This window comes from Camelus bactrianus, chromosome 4 (assembly GCF_048773025.1).
Source record: "Camelus bactrianus isolate YW-2024 breed Bactrian camel chromosome 4, ASM4877302v1, whole genome shotgun sequence".
NCBI classification, from domain to species: Eukaryota; Metazoa; Chordata; class Mammalia; order Artiodactyla; family Camelidae; genus Camelus; species Camelus bactrianus.
In genome coordinates, this window is record NC_133542.1 from 57,457,862 (window position 1) to 57,477,183 (window position 19,322).

The following is a 19,322-nucleotide window of genomic DNA, read 5'->3' on the forward strand; positions in this document are numbered from 1 at the left end:
TATATAGGGACCGTCAGCAGGTTGCTAAGTATGAAAATAGAGGCATGGGTTGTAACAGATGGGACCAGACAGGTGGACGGAGTCCAGCAAGGCTCCCTATGTCATGTTAGAGAGGTTTGAATAAGTTTTGATGTGATGAGGAGCCCTGAAGCCTTTCGAGCAGGACAGGCTATCTGAAAAGGGAATTGAGGACTAGAAGACACAAGGCAGAGAGAACAGACAGGAGGTTACCACCATCATTCCCAGAAGATGAATGTCTGAAAGCGCGGTTGGGATAGGGCGATCCTGGTTGGAATCAAAGGAGGGGAAGAAATCAAGGAATGCTGATTCCTTGGTACAGTCTGTAGGCACTGGTAATGGGTTGGATGTGGGCGGTGGAGAGAGAGACATGGGGAGGAGACACGAGTAGATAGACGCAGGGTTCCGTTGTGAGTGCGCAGGAGAGGCGGTGAGCTGAGTTGAAGATCGGGAGAACTGCCCCTCAGGGAACACAGGGATGGTTGCAAAAGGCATCTGGTATTGTCCTTCTGCCTCTGTCTTAAAAGGATTCTACAGGGATTTTCTTCCCCTTGTTCCTCCAGCCCTACACTTGCATTACTGGCCTAAGAGGATACTCACCAGCTGGCCGTGTCCATCATTACAGCCAAGTCTGAGAATTCCTGCTTATACTTAGAGCCTGTGGAGCTGCTGACACAAACAGTCATTAGCAGACGACCCTTTTGTAACCAACTATGCTTTAAAATGTAAACCGTGGGGGCATTTTCTTTGCGTTGTCCGGAGAGAACTTTCTGCTGCCTGAGCCTGGATTAATCATGAGAGAGTTTGTCAACATTCCACTGGTACATATTCTTACTTTGGTTGCCTTCAGCGGGACTGAGAAACTTCCAAAAGGTTGGTTTGAGCAATCTTGTTTCTTGTCGCCCTGTCACAGTCCTGAAGTGCATGTGTGTGCTCTGATGGTGCCCGATTCATATTACAGCGGGCTCGGGTTTTACTTGCTGAAGTAGGGATGCGGTGTCTGGAGAGGGAGAAAACTATATAAATAAGCAATTGATTGATGGTCTCCTTTCTGGGGATAGCCCTAACCCTGCTTAAGTTCTGCAATAAGAAGTCTACCCGTATGGCGCATGCAGAACCCTCACTTGTAGGGGAAACATTAGCAGGTAGACTGCAACTTATCGAGGTCGGTTTGTTTATGTGTATGTCAAACTTCAGGGTGGTCTGAATGGATGATGAAAACCTTTTCGCATCGTTTGCCAGGAATATAATCAGCCCCACTCCCAGACATCCAGTGTGTTTGCTTCTAAATAAAAATCATTTCTGTGTTCAGTTTCAGCTTGGCAAAATTCTTAATCAATGTTTTCATTGCCCCCAAATCGGAATCAGAGAAACACACACACAAGTTGCCTCTAAAAGAAGAGCCTAAAGAACAATGGGTTCTCAATAACTTTGAGGCTGGAGTCATGGTTTGGCTTGGCAAGAGACTGTGAAAGGTTTTTTTTCAGAGGCTTTGGAATGTACCGGAAATAACACCACCTCGGGGGAAAGGAAAGCAACTTAAGAAACTGACAAGCACCTGTTGCAGGAGGGAGAATGTCCACGGTTTCTGGCCAGTGTATTATGAAACTGAGGCTAGTGTATCTCAAATCTGGAAGAAAGAGAGGAAAATGGGTGATTTGTGACGTGACAGAGGGCTTCATTGCAATCTTTTTAAAAAGGACTTGAGAGAGCAGATTGCATGATATCCAAGTGTTTTCAAGTTCAATGTATTACACTAGAGTAAAAAGAGTTCTGTGTTTTATGACACACTCAGATTAATTATTTTCCCTTCATCTTACTTTACCAAAGAACTGCACATGTTTGTATTGTGGAGAATAGTGAAGGTACTTTATTGTATGTAGATAGGAAACATAGCTTAGATTTTGTGGTTCACTAGAATTTCTGGAACCACAAGGTCAAAATTCAGATGCTAACAACACACAGCTTTCTTCTCAGACAGTCTGATTTTATAGACATGTTTTGTCGTTTTCTTTTTCTATTTTACGTGAGCAGAATGGTATCTTCAAACGTAAACTAAATGCTTAATTGCCAGCTAATACTTTAAGGTATCTCCAGATAAAAGAGAGTATAGATCTTTTCAAACAGCTAATAATAGCCAGAAAGACTTAACATTGGCTTCAGATTATTTTAATACTTCCTGATCATACAACGGATGTCCGGGAAGGCGGCACCTGGATGTTTGCACTTATGGATTGTTACAAATCTATTTGTGCTATTCTAAACCATGAAGTTACATAAAAATGACATGGCTAAATGCTAAAATTTACTAAAATCCAGTCTTATAAGGAGCAGGACAATTGATTTTCTGGTTCAAATTAGAATCTTATGCATAAAAAAAAAAAAAGAAAAACCCTTTCTGTGTGAACAACTCCTAATTTATATTCTAGAAAGACATAATTTTCAGTTTCCAAACTTTACAGGCAAAGCACACTATGTACGTTTTTAAAACTTCAACAAAATATGGTAGCATAAACGTAACAAAGCCAAAATCCTGGCTTCTAAATAAAATAGCCAGATTGTTAACCCAAATTTGTTTATTTGTTTATGCTTTATTTATTGCTATGATTAGACTGTAGAATCAAAAAAATGAAAACAACATTTTAGCCTGGCCTCCTATTTGCATATTACTGTAAAATCTAAACTGATGTGGGTTTAACATCCACGTTAGCCAACACACCAAGCCTAGAGGAGCAAACATGCAAGAACTGCACTTAACCATTTCTGAGAATAAACGTTATCATGAAAACACGATCCTTAAAATTTTAAATGTTGACGTGCATGGAACATACTGAGACAAAAACATAATATGCGATTATTTTATTACTACTGAGAGTAATAAAATCTTTTCTACACAAAATATCTCATAGATGTCTTCTCTATTCTTGGCAGAAGGCAATGATAAAAAGATATTTTTAGATGCCATACCTTTTCCCTAAGTCCTTTGTCACGAATAAATCAAGGCACCTGCACAATGATGTGTCACAACATAAACTGACGGATTTAAAATAGCGCGAGAGCATTCTATGGATTCTTTGCTGACTGTTGGCATACCATTTCCTCAATAAAATTAATAACTGACTTTGTAGAATTAATAGTTTATTGTTACAGTTTTAGTCTGAGATCCCTAGTGTTCAAAGACAAAGGGAAAAATCACCATCTTTCTGAATCATTGCAACTAGTGATGCTTTCAACCATGACAGCTCCGTATCACACCACAAGTGGGAGAATCTTACAAACTGTGATGTATGAAGAACACCTTCACGACATCCTTCAATAACGTTTAATGCTTTATCAGGGAGTATTGAGTGTCTGGTGGGATTTTCTGTAGGAGTCTAGGAATACATGTAAGCAGCACTGAATTTGTTTAATACGCACAAAGAAGTCCTGTCTAAACTCCACTTTTAAAATTACCCCACTTACTACCATACCTAGAATTTCTTGAGTCTAAGTGATTTCTCTGTAGGTACATTTTAGTAACTTCTTCTAAATCGTATGTATACAGGGACAGGATTCACAGATTCGACATATGACTAAGTCAGAGCGGGCACAGCTGTCATTGAAATCCAGGACACCAAGTCCTGGATGAATGTTCTATACTGACGTACATTGAAAGAGTAGCTCATTGCATGTTGGGGGAAACACGGTTGCTTTGAATTTTATTGACCTGAAAAAGCAGAAATATCAAGATTGCTACTGTATTTCCAAAAGTGAAGTGGGCAACTTCTCAGTGAAGCAGGGCTTGAGATCACTGGGGGGAAGTGACAAAGGAGAGGTGAGCAGAGGTCCTGAAGGAAGAGGCCCCATTCAGGAAGATGAGAGAAGTACACCGAAGAATGTGGAAGGAGGACCTGCTGGGGCTGGGGGCTGCACCCCTAGACTGGCCCCGATCTACACTGTTGTTTCACTTTATCCAACAAGAACCTATGAACGTTGGAGCAGTGAGGACAGCTGGTTGGATTAGTTCAAGATTGGTGTTTTCCAGGGTCAGTGCAGCTAAAGGACGAGAGAATAAGGGAGCTGCGATTACATGGCAACATGCAACGTGGTCCAGGTTAAATAATGAAGAAAGTGAAACGGAGATATTTAAGGCCTGGAAGAGAATGTTAAGATCAAGTTCCTTTTCCTAGTCTCCAGTGTCCTTCTGTGTGTCTTTAGGGAAAGAGTGTAGTCACCTTAAGCCTCAGTTTCCTCATAAAATAAAGAAGTACCCACCAGTGCTCAACATATCGTGTTATATATTGTGCTAAGGATTGCCAATGACTGGTGGCATGATCGCTCCTGGAGGACATGGACATTTTAGATGAGTCCCTGTGAAATCATGTCCTCACCTCAAAGGAATGCCTCTAGGAGGAAAAGAATTTCCAATTTCAAAGGAAATTTCATTTCAGAAATTCTAGCAAGTTGACCCAGAACTCCATGTCAATGTCCTGTGTCATTCTTGAAGGCGAGGACCAAGCGTGTGTTCTGTGACAAAGAATTAATGCTAGCATTAATAAGTGATGATTGAGATTACCAATGAACTTTACAGGTTTCAAAGACGTAATTCAAAAAAAATAACATATTTGATTACATCACCAGCAGAATAAATCTGTCAGTTTCTAAGATATGCCAAAGGATGAGCAATACTGAATATCGTCTTTCTTTGGGGGATTTGAAATATTTCCAACACCAAAGTGTTTTCTCACAGTGAAAAAAATTCCTGTATTCATGATGTTAGAAAACCATGAATATGTTCCAAGTCTGAGCACTGATTTTACTAAAACAGAAAGGAGCATATACACCTGATTTCTCTGTTTATTCAGTCATTTGGTCATGTCACTCAGCAGCTATTTGATCAGAAGTTGGTGTATCAAAGGCCGTGTGCGGGGACCCATAGAAGCGTAACATCATATCCTTCTCATCAAGCAGCGAGTATTCAAGTTCAGTTATTCTTTGGGTCCAAAAGAGCATTGTGTTCATTTTCATGTATTTATTGCTCATGTGGTCTTTGGATTGAGGGAAGAAATAGTGTCCTAGATTAAACAGGCCCTGGCTGAGATGAAAGCCGGATAGAATGAAAGCAAACAGGAGACAGTCTGCTGAGTCAACAAATATCATTAACTACCACTGTGTGATTGTGTCAGTAAAAATTTGAAAGCGGATTTGTTTGGATGATTTTGGAATATGGGCAGAATGGACTTAAGCAGCCATATTCTGCCTAATGAAATTCATACTGATGTAAATCTTTTTTTTTCCCCCTGCTTGTAATTCCAACTACACTGAAGATCTGGTATAGCTTAGAGTTAAAAGACAGAAACTTTAAACAACCTTAACCTTGAAGTTCAATTCTATCATTTCCTGCTCTTGTTTTGTTTAGACAAGTTATTTAACTCTTCTTTGCCTTCATTTCTCATCTGCAAATGAGAGTAGTAATAGTATCTGCCTTTACGTTTTTTGTGATCAATGAAATCATGAATGAAGCATATAATTCATGGCCAATAGCAGGTTCTTAATCAACTTCAGATGCTAAGATTATTAAAAACAGAATCAAACCTCACATAAGGCTGTTGTGCCACTGAGCATTAAGGGAAGGTGTTAATAAAGTTCTTAGTAACACATCATGTATTTCTCCACACCTAAGTTTGTCAAGACATTCTAAAATTTACCTCTCTGATCATAACTGATCTCAACAGAGTTCATGCCACCTCATTGGAAAGATAATAGTAAGACTGTTACCTCTGTCACTTCTGCATCTGTATATTAAATGACAAGAAACTAATGAATACATTTTGGTTTTCTTTTTTGTAAAAATAATACACAGTCATTAAGAATGATTTTGAAAACACAAAAATATATAAAAATTTAAAAGAGAAAGTCACCCATACTTCCAGGACTGTTAATGTGTTGATAAATTTTCTCCCATTTTTTTTCTGCATATCCTAAAAGAGGTTTCATAATAAAATTGTCCATACAGTTCTGCTGCCTGCCATTTTTACTTACCTGAGCATATTCGGAATTATCGATACTCTTCAAAATAGCATTTGCAGTGGCTGCGTAAACAGTATCCTGTTTAGATAACAGTTGTTGGTATATGTTTAACATCTGCCTCTCTGAGAAAAAAAAAAAAGGCCCTGATATGTTGCATTTGCTGACTTCTGTAGGGTAAATGCTCCAACCACAGCCGATTTCAGGGTACCAACAAACACTGAGCTGGGAAGAGGTGTACGGTAGCACGCTTGTAAATACAATTTCTATCACACAGACTTAGATGTAAATAACCCCACGGACACAGATAATAGTAAAATACTTAGGAAGTGATAAATACTGAGTATTGTTACTTTGCTTTCAGCGTAGTTTATTTTCATTATAAATTTATATAATTCAGTTCTTCATAATGGCTCTATTTGATTGTCTTTACCAAATTTCTGAAAAATTAACATTGGTTCTTGCAAGCCAGTCCAAGCCAGTCCACCCCAGCTCCAGCAGACCACAGTTAAAAGACAACACTGTGTGCCTAACTCCTTCTTCCACTTTTGTACGATCAGTACAATTTAGTACAAATTCATCTGTCTTGTGTAGTGAAAGTCATCCATATGCCTTTGCACTTGGAGATGAATTTCTTGGGGTGGATTCCCGGAAGTAAGTATTAATGGAAACTAGGAGAATAACCGAACAGTTCAGGTTTCTGTCTCTAAATTATAGATTCAAATAACACGGAAGAGCCAAGGACAGTGTTAAATGCATTCCGTAAATTCATTTTGTTAATCCTCACGACAAGCCTATTGGTGGTTTTATTGTTAATCTCCATCTACAGCTGAACATGCTAAGGCACTAGTTACGTAACACAGTGGAGCTGGGAAGCGATGGAGCAGCGACTGGAATTCAAGCCCTGTGCTAGAGTCTCTCCCGGTCTCATTGTCAATAGTCTTTCTTTCTTTCTTTCCTTTTGTTGTTGTTGTTGGCTTTTTGTTTGTTTGCTTTTATGAGGGGGTGGTAGTTGGGTTTATTTATTTTTTGGAAGAGGTACTGGGGATTGAACCCAGGACCTCGCGCATGCTAAGCATGTGCTCTACTACTTGAGCTATACCCTCCCCCACTCAACAGTCTTTCTTTTTAAACTATGAAAGCATTCAATACTATCAATTAACCTTTGGGCCCGTCCTTACCCGCATCCCACGATCTTACTATAATATTTTTTGTTTTTAATCTCTTCACATCTGTGTGATAATGCAATTGATTGCTTATTTCATTCATTAGCTGTTTAGAAAAATATAATTTTTTTAAGAGACCGACTTTCACAAACTTTGTCATCGATTACAAGTTTGCTTTCATTGCATTGGGAAATTAACATTTCTGTGCATTCTGATTTATGTATTATAATTTTTTATTACAAAGATAATAAATACATGTTTTGTATTATATAATACTTTGCTGTAAGATGCAGCAAAACAAAAATACAAAATTATACATAATGCTTACAACAAGGGATACATGATAATAATATCTTGGTATTTTTGGTTCCAAAATATTGTTTGGTATTTCTCCTCTTTCTTTAAATGCTTATTTATCACCTTATATTCTATTTTTTTCTTATATTATACTGTATTGCTTTATCACTTTGTTTTGAGTGACGTTTGCTTTGTAGATATTTTTCCTTCTCTTTATTTCCAACATTTCTGTTTTATTTATGTCTTTTGTGTTTTTCAATCCTGTGTGATAGTGTTTATATTTTCATAGATCAGTTTATACCATTGGCATTTACTAGGATTTCTGATACGTCTGGGCATGTATCTTCCACATTATGTCTCTGGTTAACCAGACCTTATCTTGGCTTATTTATCCTCCTTTTCTACTGCTTCTTCATTAAAAAAAAAAAAATTGATACAGTTCTAGTTCCTTTTTTCCCTCCTGCTGTTTTGGAAGCTTTGGTTTTTGATCTGTTGTTTTAGTGGTAACCATTAATGAAATTTTTACCTATGCCTCTAACCATATATTTTTCTCCCCATGTTTGTAGTTATTCAGTATTTCTGCCATCTTCCTATTCACAGTAAAGATCTTAGAAGAATGTTTTAATAATCCTTCTTCCCTGAGTTTTCACCTTGTAATTGTCTAGAATTTTAGTTCCATTCTTTCTTAAACACAAAAATTAGAGGGTTTTCTAAAAACAAATTGCACAGTGTCTAGAACTGCAATAGTATTTTACCGTCATCTAAGCTTACATAGTTTCTTGTCCTTCCACCCTTTCTTCTGGGCACAAGCTATTTCTTACTGAGTTTACATACTTGCAGTAACTGTTCCAGAAAAGGTCTGACTCCTAACATTTGTCTGTGTCTTTATTTTTGTCTTCATTTTAAAATGATTATCTAAGTTGTCTATAGAATTCCAGGCTTAGAGTTATTTTTCTCTCAGCCCTTTAAAGATACTGGTCCAGATAGTATCAGTTGTGCTGAGTAATCTCAGGTCAGCCCAATTGCCGTTCTTCCTAAGGTAATTGATCTTTTCTTTCTAGGAGGGTTTAAGATTTTCCTTTGTCTTTAATTTTCTATAGTTTAACCCAGTGTATCTAAGGATGGATGTATTTTTCTTTATCTGGCTTGACGCTTGGTGGGAACTTTCAACCTGAATATTTATGCTTTTTTTTTTTCAATTTTGAAATTGATCAGCAATTTATCCCTTTACATAGTACTTCTACACCATTCCCTCTATTTTATTTTTCTGCAACTTCTATTAGAAGTGTATTGGTTCCTGTCCATCTATACTTCATGTCTCTCGACTGTCCTTTAATACTTTTCATTTCTTTATTTCTCTGTCCTGCATTCTGTATATTTTAACGGTTATTTTAGTGGAAAGTTAGGAAAAGGGTGACCTTGATGCCTAGATATAAAATACAAAAGATGTCATTTTACCTAAAAATTCTGCCCTCTTATGTCAGCTACTCCCTTTCAACCTTTTTTTTTTTTTAATTATGTCTTTTGAAAAGGCATCAGAAATAGAGTTTGGTTCTTTTAAACAATACATTAGTCGATGTGCTAGCCCTCTGGATAGAAAGAGGTCTGAGTCATGGTCCCTGACACAAGGCTCAAGGTTTTCATTACCGAGTGTGGGACAAAGACATAAATAAATCATTCTAACAGCATCTGTGCAGCTAGTGCTACAAGAGTGACATGTATAGGATGACCCAAGGTGAAAGCAAAGGGTATTTGGCTCTATCTTGCCGGTCTGGGAAACTGGGAGGAGATGGTGCTTAAACTGGGCCTTAAGAAAAGAACAGCATTAGTGAAAGAGAGATGGGCTAAGTGGAACACTCTCAACCACCACTTCCCTTACTCTCAGCCAGGGAGCTTGCCTTTGCGTTTGCTGAAAAAGTAAGTTTCGTTTAGATCGTGGATGCCTCTTTTATGGCCTATGTGCCACTTTGTTCTAGCTGTTTCATGAGGCTGTCACCCCGCCACTCTGCATCTAAAATATAATTCGCACTACTCACTTGGCTTTCCTATGCACCTTGCATTTTAACTTAAATGACCATATACGCAGCACTATTTACAATAGCCAAGGCATGGAAGCAACCTAAATGTCCATCAACAGGTGACTGGATAAAGAAGAGGTGGTATATTTACACAATGCAATACCACTCAGCCATAAAAAAGAACGAAATAATGCCATTGGCAGCAACATGGATGGACCTAGAGATTATCATACTAAGTGAAGTAAGTCAGACAGAGAAAGAAAAATACTATGTGATATCACTTATAGGTGGAATCTAAAAAATGACAAATGAACTTATTTACAAATCAGAGAGAGACTCACAGACATAGAAAACAAACTTATGGTTACCAGAGGGGAATGAGGTGGGGAAGGATAAATTGGGGGTTCAGGATTTGCAGATTCTAACGATATATAAAATAGATAAACAATAAGGTCCTACTGTATAACACAGGGAACTATATTCAATATTTTATAATGATCTATAATGAAAAAGAATATAGAAAAAATATATGTGTGTATATATATATGTGTGTATATATAACCGAATCACTATGTTGTGTACACCAGAAACTAACACAACATTGTAAATGGTCTATACTTCAATTAAATAAATAAATAGGTGGGGGGGTGGTATAGATCAGTGGTAGAGTGTGTGCTTAGCATGTACAAAGTCCTGGGTTCAATCCCCAGTACTTCCATTAAAAAATAATAGTAGTAATATATAAAAATAAATAAATAAACCTAATTATCCCCCACAAAAAAAAAAGAAGAAGAAATTAAAAATAAAAAAGATAGATAAAGTGACCACATAATTTATTGTCCAAACTAGGGTATTTTGGAGTATGGGGGCACAATTAACAATTACACCAGGATAGCAGTCATAACTGACTGTTATAGCTGATCACTTGATGTATCTAACCTACCTTATTATGTAGATTGTGGACTCTTACCAGGCAGAGATGTGCTTTACACATCTTTTTGCTTCTGGTCAACGCAGTTCCTGCTACATGGAAACCCACTGATACAGCTCTGATAAATAATAATAATAATGATAAGACTGTGGTGTTGGTGAGAGTTATTTTAAATCAGATTACACAATGGGGTAGATTTCCAGACTCACCCAAATACAGGTGCTGGCACTTTCTTTCTCACACCTTCAAGCCCTTGAGGTGACCAGGATCTCAGCCCTCTGCTTTGGTGGGATTCACAGGTTTGTCAATTGAAGAGGGGTGCATCCCCTCACCAACCCATTCTCATCCTTCTTAACTTCTTTTTCCTCCCCAATTCTTCTAAGCCAGGTGACCCTCATTTCATGGGAGGAGAGAAGGACCATGTGTATAGCCTCTCTTCCTTTTGTCTTTCTTTTTGTAATACACACACACACACACAAACAAGTAAAAAACCCCAAACAACCCCCCCACACCCCGCTGCCAGCTTTAGTGAGATAGAATTCACATACTAGCCACTTTGGGCAAAGTGTACCATTCACAGAGTTGTGCATTCATCATCATAATTGATTATAGAACATTCCTATTACAGTTATTTGAAATCCTGTACTCCTTAGCCATACACCACTTTCTAACCCCTCCATCCTTTCCCCAGATCCTAGACAATCGCTAACGTATTTTCTGTCTCTACAGATCTGACTATTCTGGATATTTGTATAAATGGAATTGTACAATATGCTGTCCTTTCACTTAGTTTATTGCTTCCAAGTTTCATTCATGTTGTAGCATGTATCGATACTTCATTTCTTCTTATTGTCAAATAATATTTCATTGTATGGATATACCACATTTTATTTATCTGTTAATCTGTTGGCAGACACTTGGCTTGCTCTGTCTTTTGGCTACTGTGTGTAATGCTGCAATGAACATAGGTATACAAATATCTATTTGAGTCCCTGCTTTCAATTCTTTTGGGCACATAGCCAGAAGGGGACTTGCTGGAACATATGTTAATTCTATGCTTAATTATTTGAGGAAACACCAACCTATTTTCCACAGTGACTGTGCCATTTTACATTCCCGCCAACGATGCACAAAAGATTCTAAAGGAAATGCAAATCAACACCACGGTTGGTGTTGATTTGCATTTCCTTATTGGCCAATGATGTTGAGCATCTTTTTACATGCTTGTTGTCCATTTGTATACACTTTTTGGAGACATGTTGAGTCAGATCTTTGCCCATTTTTAGTTACATTGTTTGTCTTTTTATTATTGTCCTTTTTCAACCTATTCATATGCAGATGTGAATCTGATGAAGCTTCATTTTCAAAGCCTCTCATTTGCAAGGGCCCCCTTCTAAGACCTCCAGTGGGCTCCAGCAATGTGTTTATATAGACATATATTTCAATGAAATTTGGGGGAAAAAATGTTTTTAAACAACAGTTGTTAAGACTGCTTTCTCTTTCCAATTTGCCTTCCCTTCACGTTGATTGGTTTTAGGGAGGCAGAAGGCATTTTGTATTCATTATTTTCTGTATTTTTTTTCTTTCAAAGGACACCTAAGTCATATAACTTGGGCTTCACAAAATCTGGATCTGCTCCTACTCATCTATAATAAATTCTAAGTCCTACTCTCCTGAGAACCTTCTCTCTTGATTTTGTAGAAATGAAATCCTCTACATAAAATGTTTCCTTCCTCTTGGCAAATTACTGCTATGGGGAAGCAGAATTCTCATTCAGGTATGTGGTGGCCTCTGACTGCTTACAGAGGGGTAATAACAGCATCATAGGATGCTTTTCTTTGATTTCTCCTCTCCTTTCAGCTCCTGTCATCACCACTCCTCTTGAAACAGTGGACGCCTTAGTTGAAGAAGTGGCTACTTTCATGTGCGCAGTGGAATCCTATCCCCAGCCTGAAATTTCCTGGACCAGAAATAAAATTCTCATTAAGTAAGTATTCTGCCTTTTATCAGCGAGAATGCGCAAGGCTGCCTTGGGATTTATCTTTGTTACAAATATAATCACAGCTCTCAGCAGTACTAAAATTCACCTTTAGTCTCTGTTAACACAAGTCATTTTACCAATATCTCATAAGCTATTAGCTTTGTAATTTATATGCTTAACATTTTTATGAGTTTTATCCATTTTACTTTTGTCTTTGTCTCTTATAATAAAATTAAATATTCCTACATAACACAGAACAACCTCTTGAATAACTGTGGTAATCAAAGCACCTGTGACATTATCACAATAGAAGTTATAAATAGCTTTATATTACATTACGATATAATGAAATATTTATTGCTGCTTATATATTGAGATATTATTTATACTCTTCCCAACTTTTAAGTTATAATAGTTGTTAGATAGTCAGCATTTAATGTTCAAAGGTCAATATTCAAAGACTGTTCTCCCCCTCATTGTCTTTTAACTTGTCCAGGAAGGAAGTTTGACACCTATAATGTCAAATTGCTTTGAAAAATATTGCCCTATAATCCTTTCACATGTTTATCTCCCAGTATTACAAGGAGATGAAGAAATGGACAACCAAAGAGTTTTTCAAATCATGCAAAGAAAGTCAACCTTTTAAGTCTACTTCAGGAAATCATAAATACAAGCTTGCTCCAACTTGGCTTATAATACTACAAATAAAATTATTTTTAATACATTTAAATCTTCCCTTGACTGTATGGCAAAAAAATGTTACAAATAAATAAGAAATAAATGGAGCTATAGGTTTGAATAGTTGTTAGGCAAAGGATATGTGAAATAGGAAGAAATTATGTTTTAAAAATACTATTGAGTGCCTTTTGAGGAATAATGAATAACCTTCCACAGGAGACACCTGGCAAGCATCTCAGCCAGGTGATAAAAGTCAATATCAACAGTGAGAAATCATATTGAATGTATGTATGTGCCTTGTTATGATGGGATGAAATGGCACTCTACTTTTGTGGTCTTTCTCCCCAAAACTAGAAACCCAATTTAATCATGTTAAAACCATAAGACAAATTCCAATAGAGGAGCATCCTACAAAATACTTGACCAGTTCTCTTCAACAGGATGGATGTGGAGAAAAGAAAACCCTCGTACACGGTTGGTGGGAATGTAAGGTGGTGCAGCCTCTATGGAAAACAGCATGGAGGTTCCTCAAAAAACTGAAGTTAGAACTACCATATGACCCAGCAATTCCACCCTGGGGTATATATCCAGAAAAAGTGAAAAAGCACTAATTTGAAAAGATATGTGCAACCCTAATTCATAGCAGTGAACACATCTGTAAAATATTCCAATATTCATATTTTTCCATGAAAACTATTTACAATACCCAAGATATGGAAGCAATCCAAGTGTCCATCAACTGATGAATGGATAAAGAATATATGATATGTATTTACAATGGAATATTACTCAGCCATAAAAAATGAAATCCTGCCACTTGCAGCAGCATACATGGACCTAGAGAATATCATGCTTAGTGAAATGTCAGGCAGAAAAAGACAAATACTGCATGATATCACTTATATATGGAGTCTATAAAAGAATACAACTAAGTTTATATGCAAAACAGAAACAGACTCACAGATATAGAAAACAAACTAGTGGATACCAAAGGGGAGAGGAAAGGGGGGAAGTGTAAATTAGGGGTAGACGTTTTAGAGATACAAACTACTATGTATGAAATAGATGAACAACAAGGATGTATTGTATAGCAGAGGGAATTACAGCTATTATATTGTAAAAACTTTTAGTGGAGTATAATCTGCAAAAAATACTGAACCACTATGCTGTGTACACCTAAAATTAATATAAGATTGTAAATATTGAGTGTCCCTCACAATCTAAAAGCAATTTATGTACTTTAATTAAGCAACAATGATTCAACAGATTATAAATCTTTAAAACTTTATATTTCATAGAGTCCACAAACACATCTGTAAAATATTCCAATATTCATATTTTTCCATGAAAACTTATATACAGCAAAAGAGAAGACAAAAATTACATGTGATTGTCATGGCTATCTTCAATTATCTAACGTGATTTAATGAACTACTTGGTGATTATATTATCTTAGTCACATTAGACCAAAATTACTACATCTCTTTATTCCTCTTTAAGATCAAGTATGTGATGGAAGCCACCTGACAAGAATCCATTTCCTTTATATTTTTTGTTTTCACATTAAATTAGTCTCCTATTTCTGCTGTAATCAATTACCACTAACTCAGGGGCTTGAAACAACACAAATTTATTATCTTGAGTTTTGGAGTTCAGAGGTCTGAAATAAGTCTCTTTGGGCTAAAATTGAGACATTGACCGGACTGAGGGCACTAGAGGAAAATATGATTTCTTGCCTTCTCTAGCTTCTAGGGGCTGTCTGCATTGCTTAGCACCTACCTCCATTTTCAAAGCCAGCACTTGCGACACTCCACCCTCTGCCTCCATGGTCACATCTCATCCTCTGATCCCTCTGCTTTCCTCTTCCATCTTCTAAGGACCCTCATGATTACATGGGGCCCATCTGGATAATCCATGATACTCTAGTTTAAGATCCTTGACATCTGCAAAATCCCTTTTGCCATGTAAGTTTCTGGGGATTAACACATGGATCTTTAGAGGGGGCATTCCTCGGCCTAATGTACACATTTCGCATAAAAACCTTTATTTGGTCTTAAAACCCACTTTTTTATGAAGTATAGTTGATTGACAATGCTGTTAGTTTCAGGTGTATAGCAAAGTGTGATTCAGTTATATATATATGCACACACATAAATATATTCCTTAGGCATAGAATCTTTTTCAGCTTCTTTTCCATTATAGGTTGGTACAAGATATTGAGTATAGTTCCCTGTGCTATACAGTCCTTATTGTCTATCTCTTTTATATATAATAGAGTGAATCTGTTCGTCCTAAACTCCGAATTCATCCCCCCTTTCCCCTTTGGTAACCTTATGTTTGTTTTCTACGTCTATAAATCTATTTCTGTCATAAAACTTACTTTTACACTGATGCTTCCCCTCAGACTTCTTTCTGTTATCCTAATTCCCTTCTCAACAAACACGTTTCATGTCCTTTAATGAGATCATATACGGAAGACCTGCATTTTTAGAGTTTGAGCCTGTTTTGCCTCCTCATGTGTCCCGAGGAGCTGGAACTGTGGGGCTGGCACTTGTTAGGCACTCAACACACATTTGGTTAATGAATGAACAAATACTTAGTTAACTGTTAATGACCTCTATAAATATTTAACCCTTTCTTTTTTCATTATTTAAAAAAATTGAAGTATCATTGATTTGCAATGTATGCTAGTTTCCGGTGTACAGCTTTGCGATTCAGTTATATATATATATTCTTTTTCAGATTCTTTTTATTATAGGTTATTCCAAGATATTGAATATAGTTCTCTGTGCTGTGCATAGGGTCCTTGTTGTTTATCTATTTTATACATAGTAGTGTGTACCCATTAATCCCTTTCTGCTAGTTGCATTTTATGTGTGCATGTTCATTATCCAGCTGCTACTTCCCAGTAAATATGGGGAAATACTTATGTATCTTGGAGAATGATAGACTTCCCTAAATAAAGTAAATACTACATGTGGGCTTATCAATAGGTATAACCTTTTGAAATTATTTTTGAAGGACTCAGTGGTGCTTTGATTACTGGAGACTAGGAAAGATAAGAATGTCGTATTAGCTTTAAATTACCAAATAAGTTTACTCTGTCGTTCAGAACTCACTTGTTTCCTGTTAGCTTTTCCTCCACTGACAAATCATCTGTTTTATCATTTAATCATCACCAAAAAAAGTTCATAGGTGAGGTCCTAACCTGCCATATTCCTCTGTGACCCACAGGCTCTTTGACACACGGTACAGCATCCGGGAGAACGGTCAGCTCCTCACCATCCTGAGCGTGGAAGACAGCGATGACGGCATTTATTGCTGCATCGCCAACAACGGCGTGGGAGGGGCTGCCGAGAGCTGCGGGGCTCTGCAAGTGAAGATGAGTGAGTAGGAAAGAGAATCCATTGATTTCCATTGATTTCCAAGCTGACTTGGTACACTTCCAAGTAGGCAATAAACAGAGCCTCCAGAATACCTGGAGGTTCAAGCAGCAAGACAAGCTCAAGTTCCAGTCACAACCTTGAGACAGTTAGCTCCACACCCCTTATTCCTGCCATCAACCACTACCCGACGACGGGCAAGCCTCCTATTTCCCCAACTTCTCGCATTTTCTTGCCTTTATACGGCTCTTTGCTTGCCCCACCCTGATGCCTTTCACCAGGGAATTTCTCTACAATTTTTACCCTGTGTCTTTAAAACCGTTTCATTACAACCAAACACCCTTTTAATCTCTAACCTCATGGCAGATACTTCTTCTACCCTTTTTCCTAATTTCAAACTTGGTTTTCTTGAGCAACTTTTCAAACTTGAGTGACTCTTCTACTTAAATGGAAGCTGTTTAGTATTCCCCACTTCATGTCAACAAGGCTGGCACGTATGATGGTTAATTGCTGCTTTTAAGCCATTATATGTATATATTTTTTAATTGAAGAATAATTGATTTATAATGTTGTGTTAGTTCCAGGTGTACAGCAAAGTGATTCAGTCATACATATACATGTATATTTTTCAGATTCTTTTCCATTACAGGTCATTACAAGATGTTGAACATAGTTCCCTGAGCTATACAGTAGGTCCTTGTGTTTATCTATTTTATATACAGTAGTTTGTATCAACTAATCCCACTCTCCTATTTTATACCTCCCCCACCACCTTCCCCTTTGGTGACCATAAGTTTGTTTTCTATGTCTGTGAATCTGTTTCTGTTTTGTAAATAAATCGATTTGTATCATTTTTTAGATTCCACATATAAGTGATTATCATATGACATTTGCCTTTCTCTGTCTGACTTACTTCACTTAGTATGATAATCTCTAGGATGCAGCCATCCACATAGCTGCAAATAAGCCATATATTTTGTGTTCCTGTGCAAAACTTTTCCTCTAGTGAGGGCTTGTGCCATTTTGATCATTCTCTCTAACCCTGTTCATCAAGTCATCTACTCACTTCTAGGTCCTCTCCCGTATTTATTAAAGACTTTAATCCCAGATTTATTATCCTTCTATCCACTCCTACTCCTGCCATGATCCTGAGGGATTTTTAACAGCCGTGAGACGGAGTGACTGTCCACTTCATCCTACAGCTCCTTGGCCTCCACAAGTCCGCTGATGTTTGCCTTAACTCTTTATCAGTCTACCCGATCTGTGACCTTGTCATCCCAGGAAACGGACTGTATTTCAAATCTTAAGCTCCAGTATGTCACACTCTGAACATGGACATTTCTATTTCCAGCTCTGTCCGATGAGGGAAGCAGTTTCCCACACTCATGATCTGCCTCCAAACAGGAGGCACAAACTCCATCTGTCTCTTTCTCAGCTAAGAACAGTGTCTAGCTCTCTCCCTCCCTTCCTCCTTCTCACTCCCTACTGTCATCGACATGGTCACATTCTCCTGCCCTTGACTTTGCTGTCCTCTGTTCCACCAACTCCCAGCGGGGACTTCATTCAGTTCTCTCTCCACTGAGTTCTCTCTCCTCCCTGTGCGGTAGCATCAAGCACCCCTCACCAGCATCCTCAGATCTGTGAACCCCTGTGCTGTAGCATCGGCTGCTCTCGACCCTGTAATAATTCAACCTTTATTTTCCCCTCTCTGACACCACACTGCTGGTGGGAAAAATCACATGCATGTTGGCACCATACAAAGCAGTGGAATCAAGTTCCACCTGGGACCTTTACTGTGAGTTTTGTTCTTGTGGACTTACATCCCTGCTTCTTGTATCTCTCATCTCTCTACTCTGTTGTTACTGCTTTCTGGAGGGGGTCATCCGCTGCTTCTTTTCAGCGTGAGATGCACTTTCTGAATGTTTGCATGGCTGAAAGTCTCTACTCTGCCCTCACTCTTGGGTAATACTTTGGGTATAGACGAGAGTTTTAAAAGGCTCTTGACTGAGGTTTTAGTAGACAATTATTCATTGTCATATGACATTCTACGTTGTAGGTGAGAAATCTCTCTTATCTGTTTACAGGTAAATCTGATGTTTATCTGTCTTAAAATTTCCAGGATTTTTCTCTTTATTTCTAGAATTCTTAAAATTTTCAAATAGATAAGAATACATTAGGTATGTTATTATCACTGTCTTTTATTAATACTTTTTTTATTCCCACTTAGTCTTAGGTGAGCCCTTTTGATCTAAAAACCAAAGGGTTTTGTTTTATTTTTTCAAAATGGGCTATACTTTTTTTCCTACCTTCTTCTTCTTTATTCTCTCTATCTCATTCTTACACTTTTAATTAACAAATATTAGGTTTCTTTTTTTGTGCATTTTTTATGACTCTAATTTTTCCTCCTCACATTTTCTACATATCTATCTTGATACTCTACCTTCTAGGAGATTTATTTGACTTTTCCTTTTATATCATGAATTTGGTCTTCACTATGACCGTTCCGCTACTCTGATCTTATATTGAGTACTTAAGATCTTAAAAACCCATATGTTTAATTTCTAGGGATTATTTCTTCCCTGATCACTCCTTTTATTGGTAGCAAACTCTGTATGTTGTATGATGCAATATTCACTCAAGTCTCACTAAAGGTACCACTAATGCGTTTTTGAAAATCATTTTCTTCTTTTTCCTGCCTTATTTCTGTTTCCTTCTGGCTAAGTTTTTATTTTCTTTCTTTCTTTCTTATTTTTCCCTTCATGTTCATGGTTTTTCTCAAATGTCTGTTGATCTTCTAAGTTTGCTCACACTTATAAATGATGCCCGAGATTGAGTATAACAGGT

The 19,322-nt window shown here is 37.5% G+C and overlaps 1 protein-coding gene across 3 annotated transcripts in view; it reads left to right on the forward strand.

Annotated features, from left to right (window-relative positions):
• Window positions 1-363: 363 nt before the first annotated feature.
• The window catches only part of MUSK (muscle associated receptor tyrosine kinase), a 95,777-nt gene continuing 76,818 nt past the window's right edge, over window positions 364-19,322 (forward strand). Inside the window, exons 1-3 of one of the 3 annotated variants that reach the window (XM_010970087.3) lie at window positions 364-891; window positions 12,297-12,423; window positions 16,330-16,481. In XM_010970087.3, the coding sequence (XP_010968389.2) occupies window positions 813-891; window positions 12,297-12,423; window positions 16,330-16,481 (358 nt within the window). In that variant the 5' untranslated portion in view covers window positions 364-812. The remainder of the gene's footprint in view (window positions 892-12,296; window positions 12,424-16,329; window positions 16,482-19,322) is intronic. The other 2 variants (XM_045506746.2, XM_045506747.2) reach the window with 2 other exon arrangements.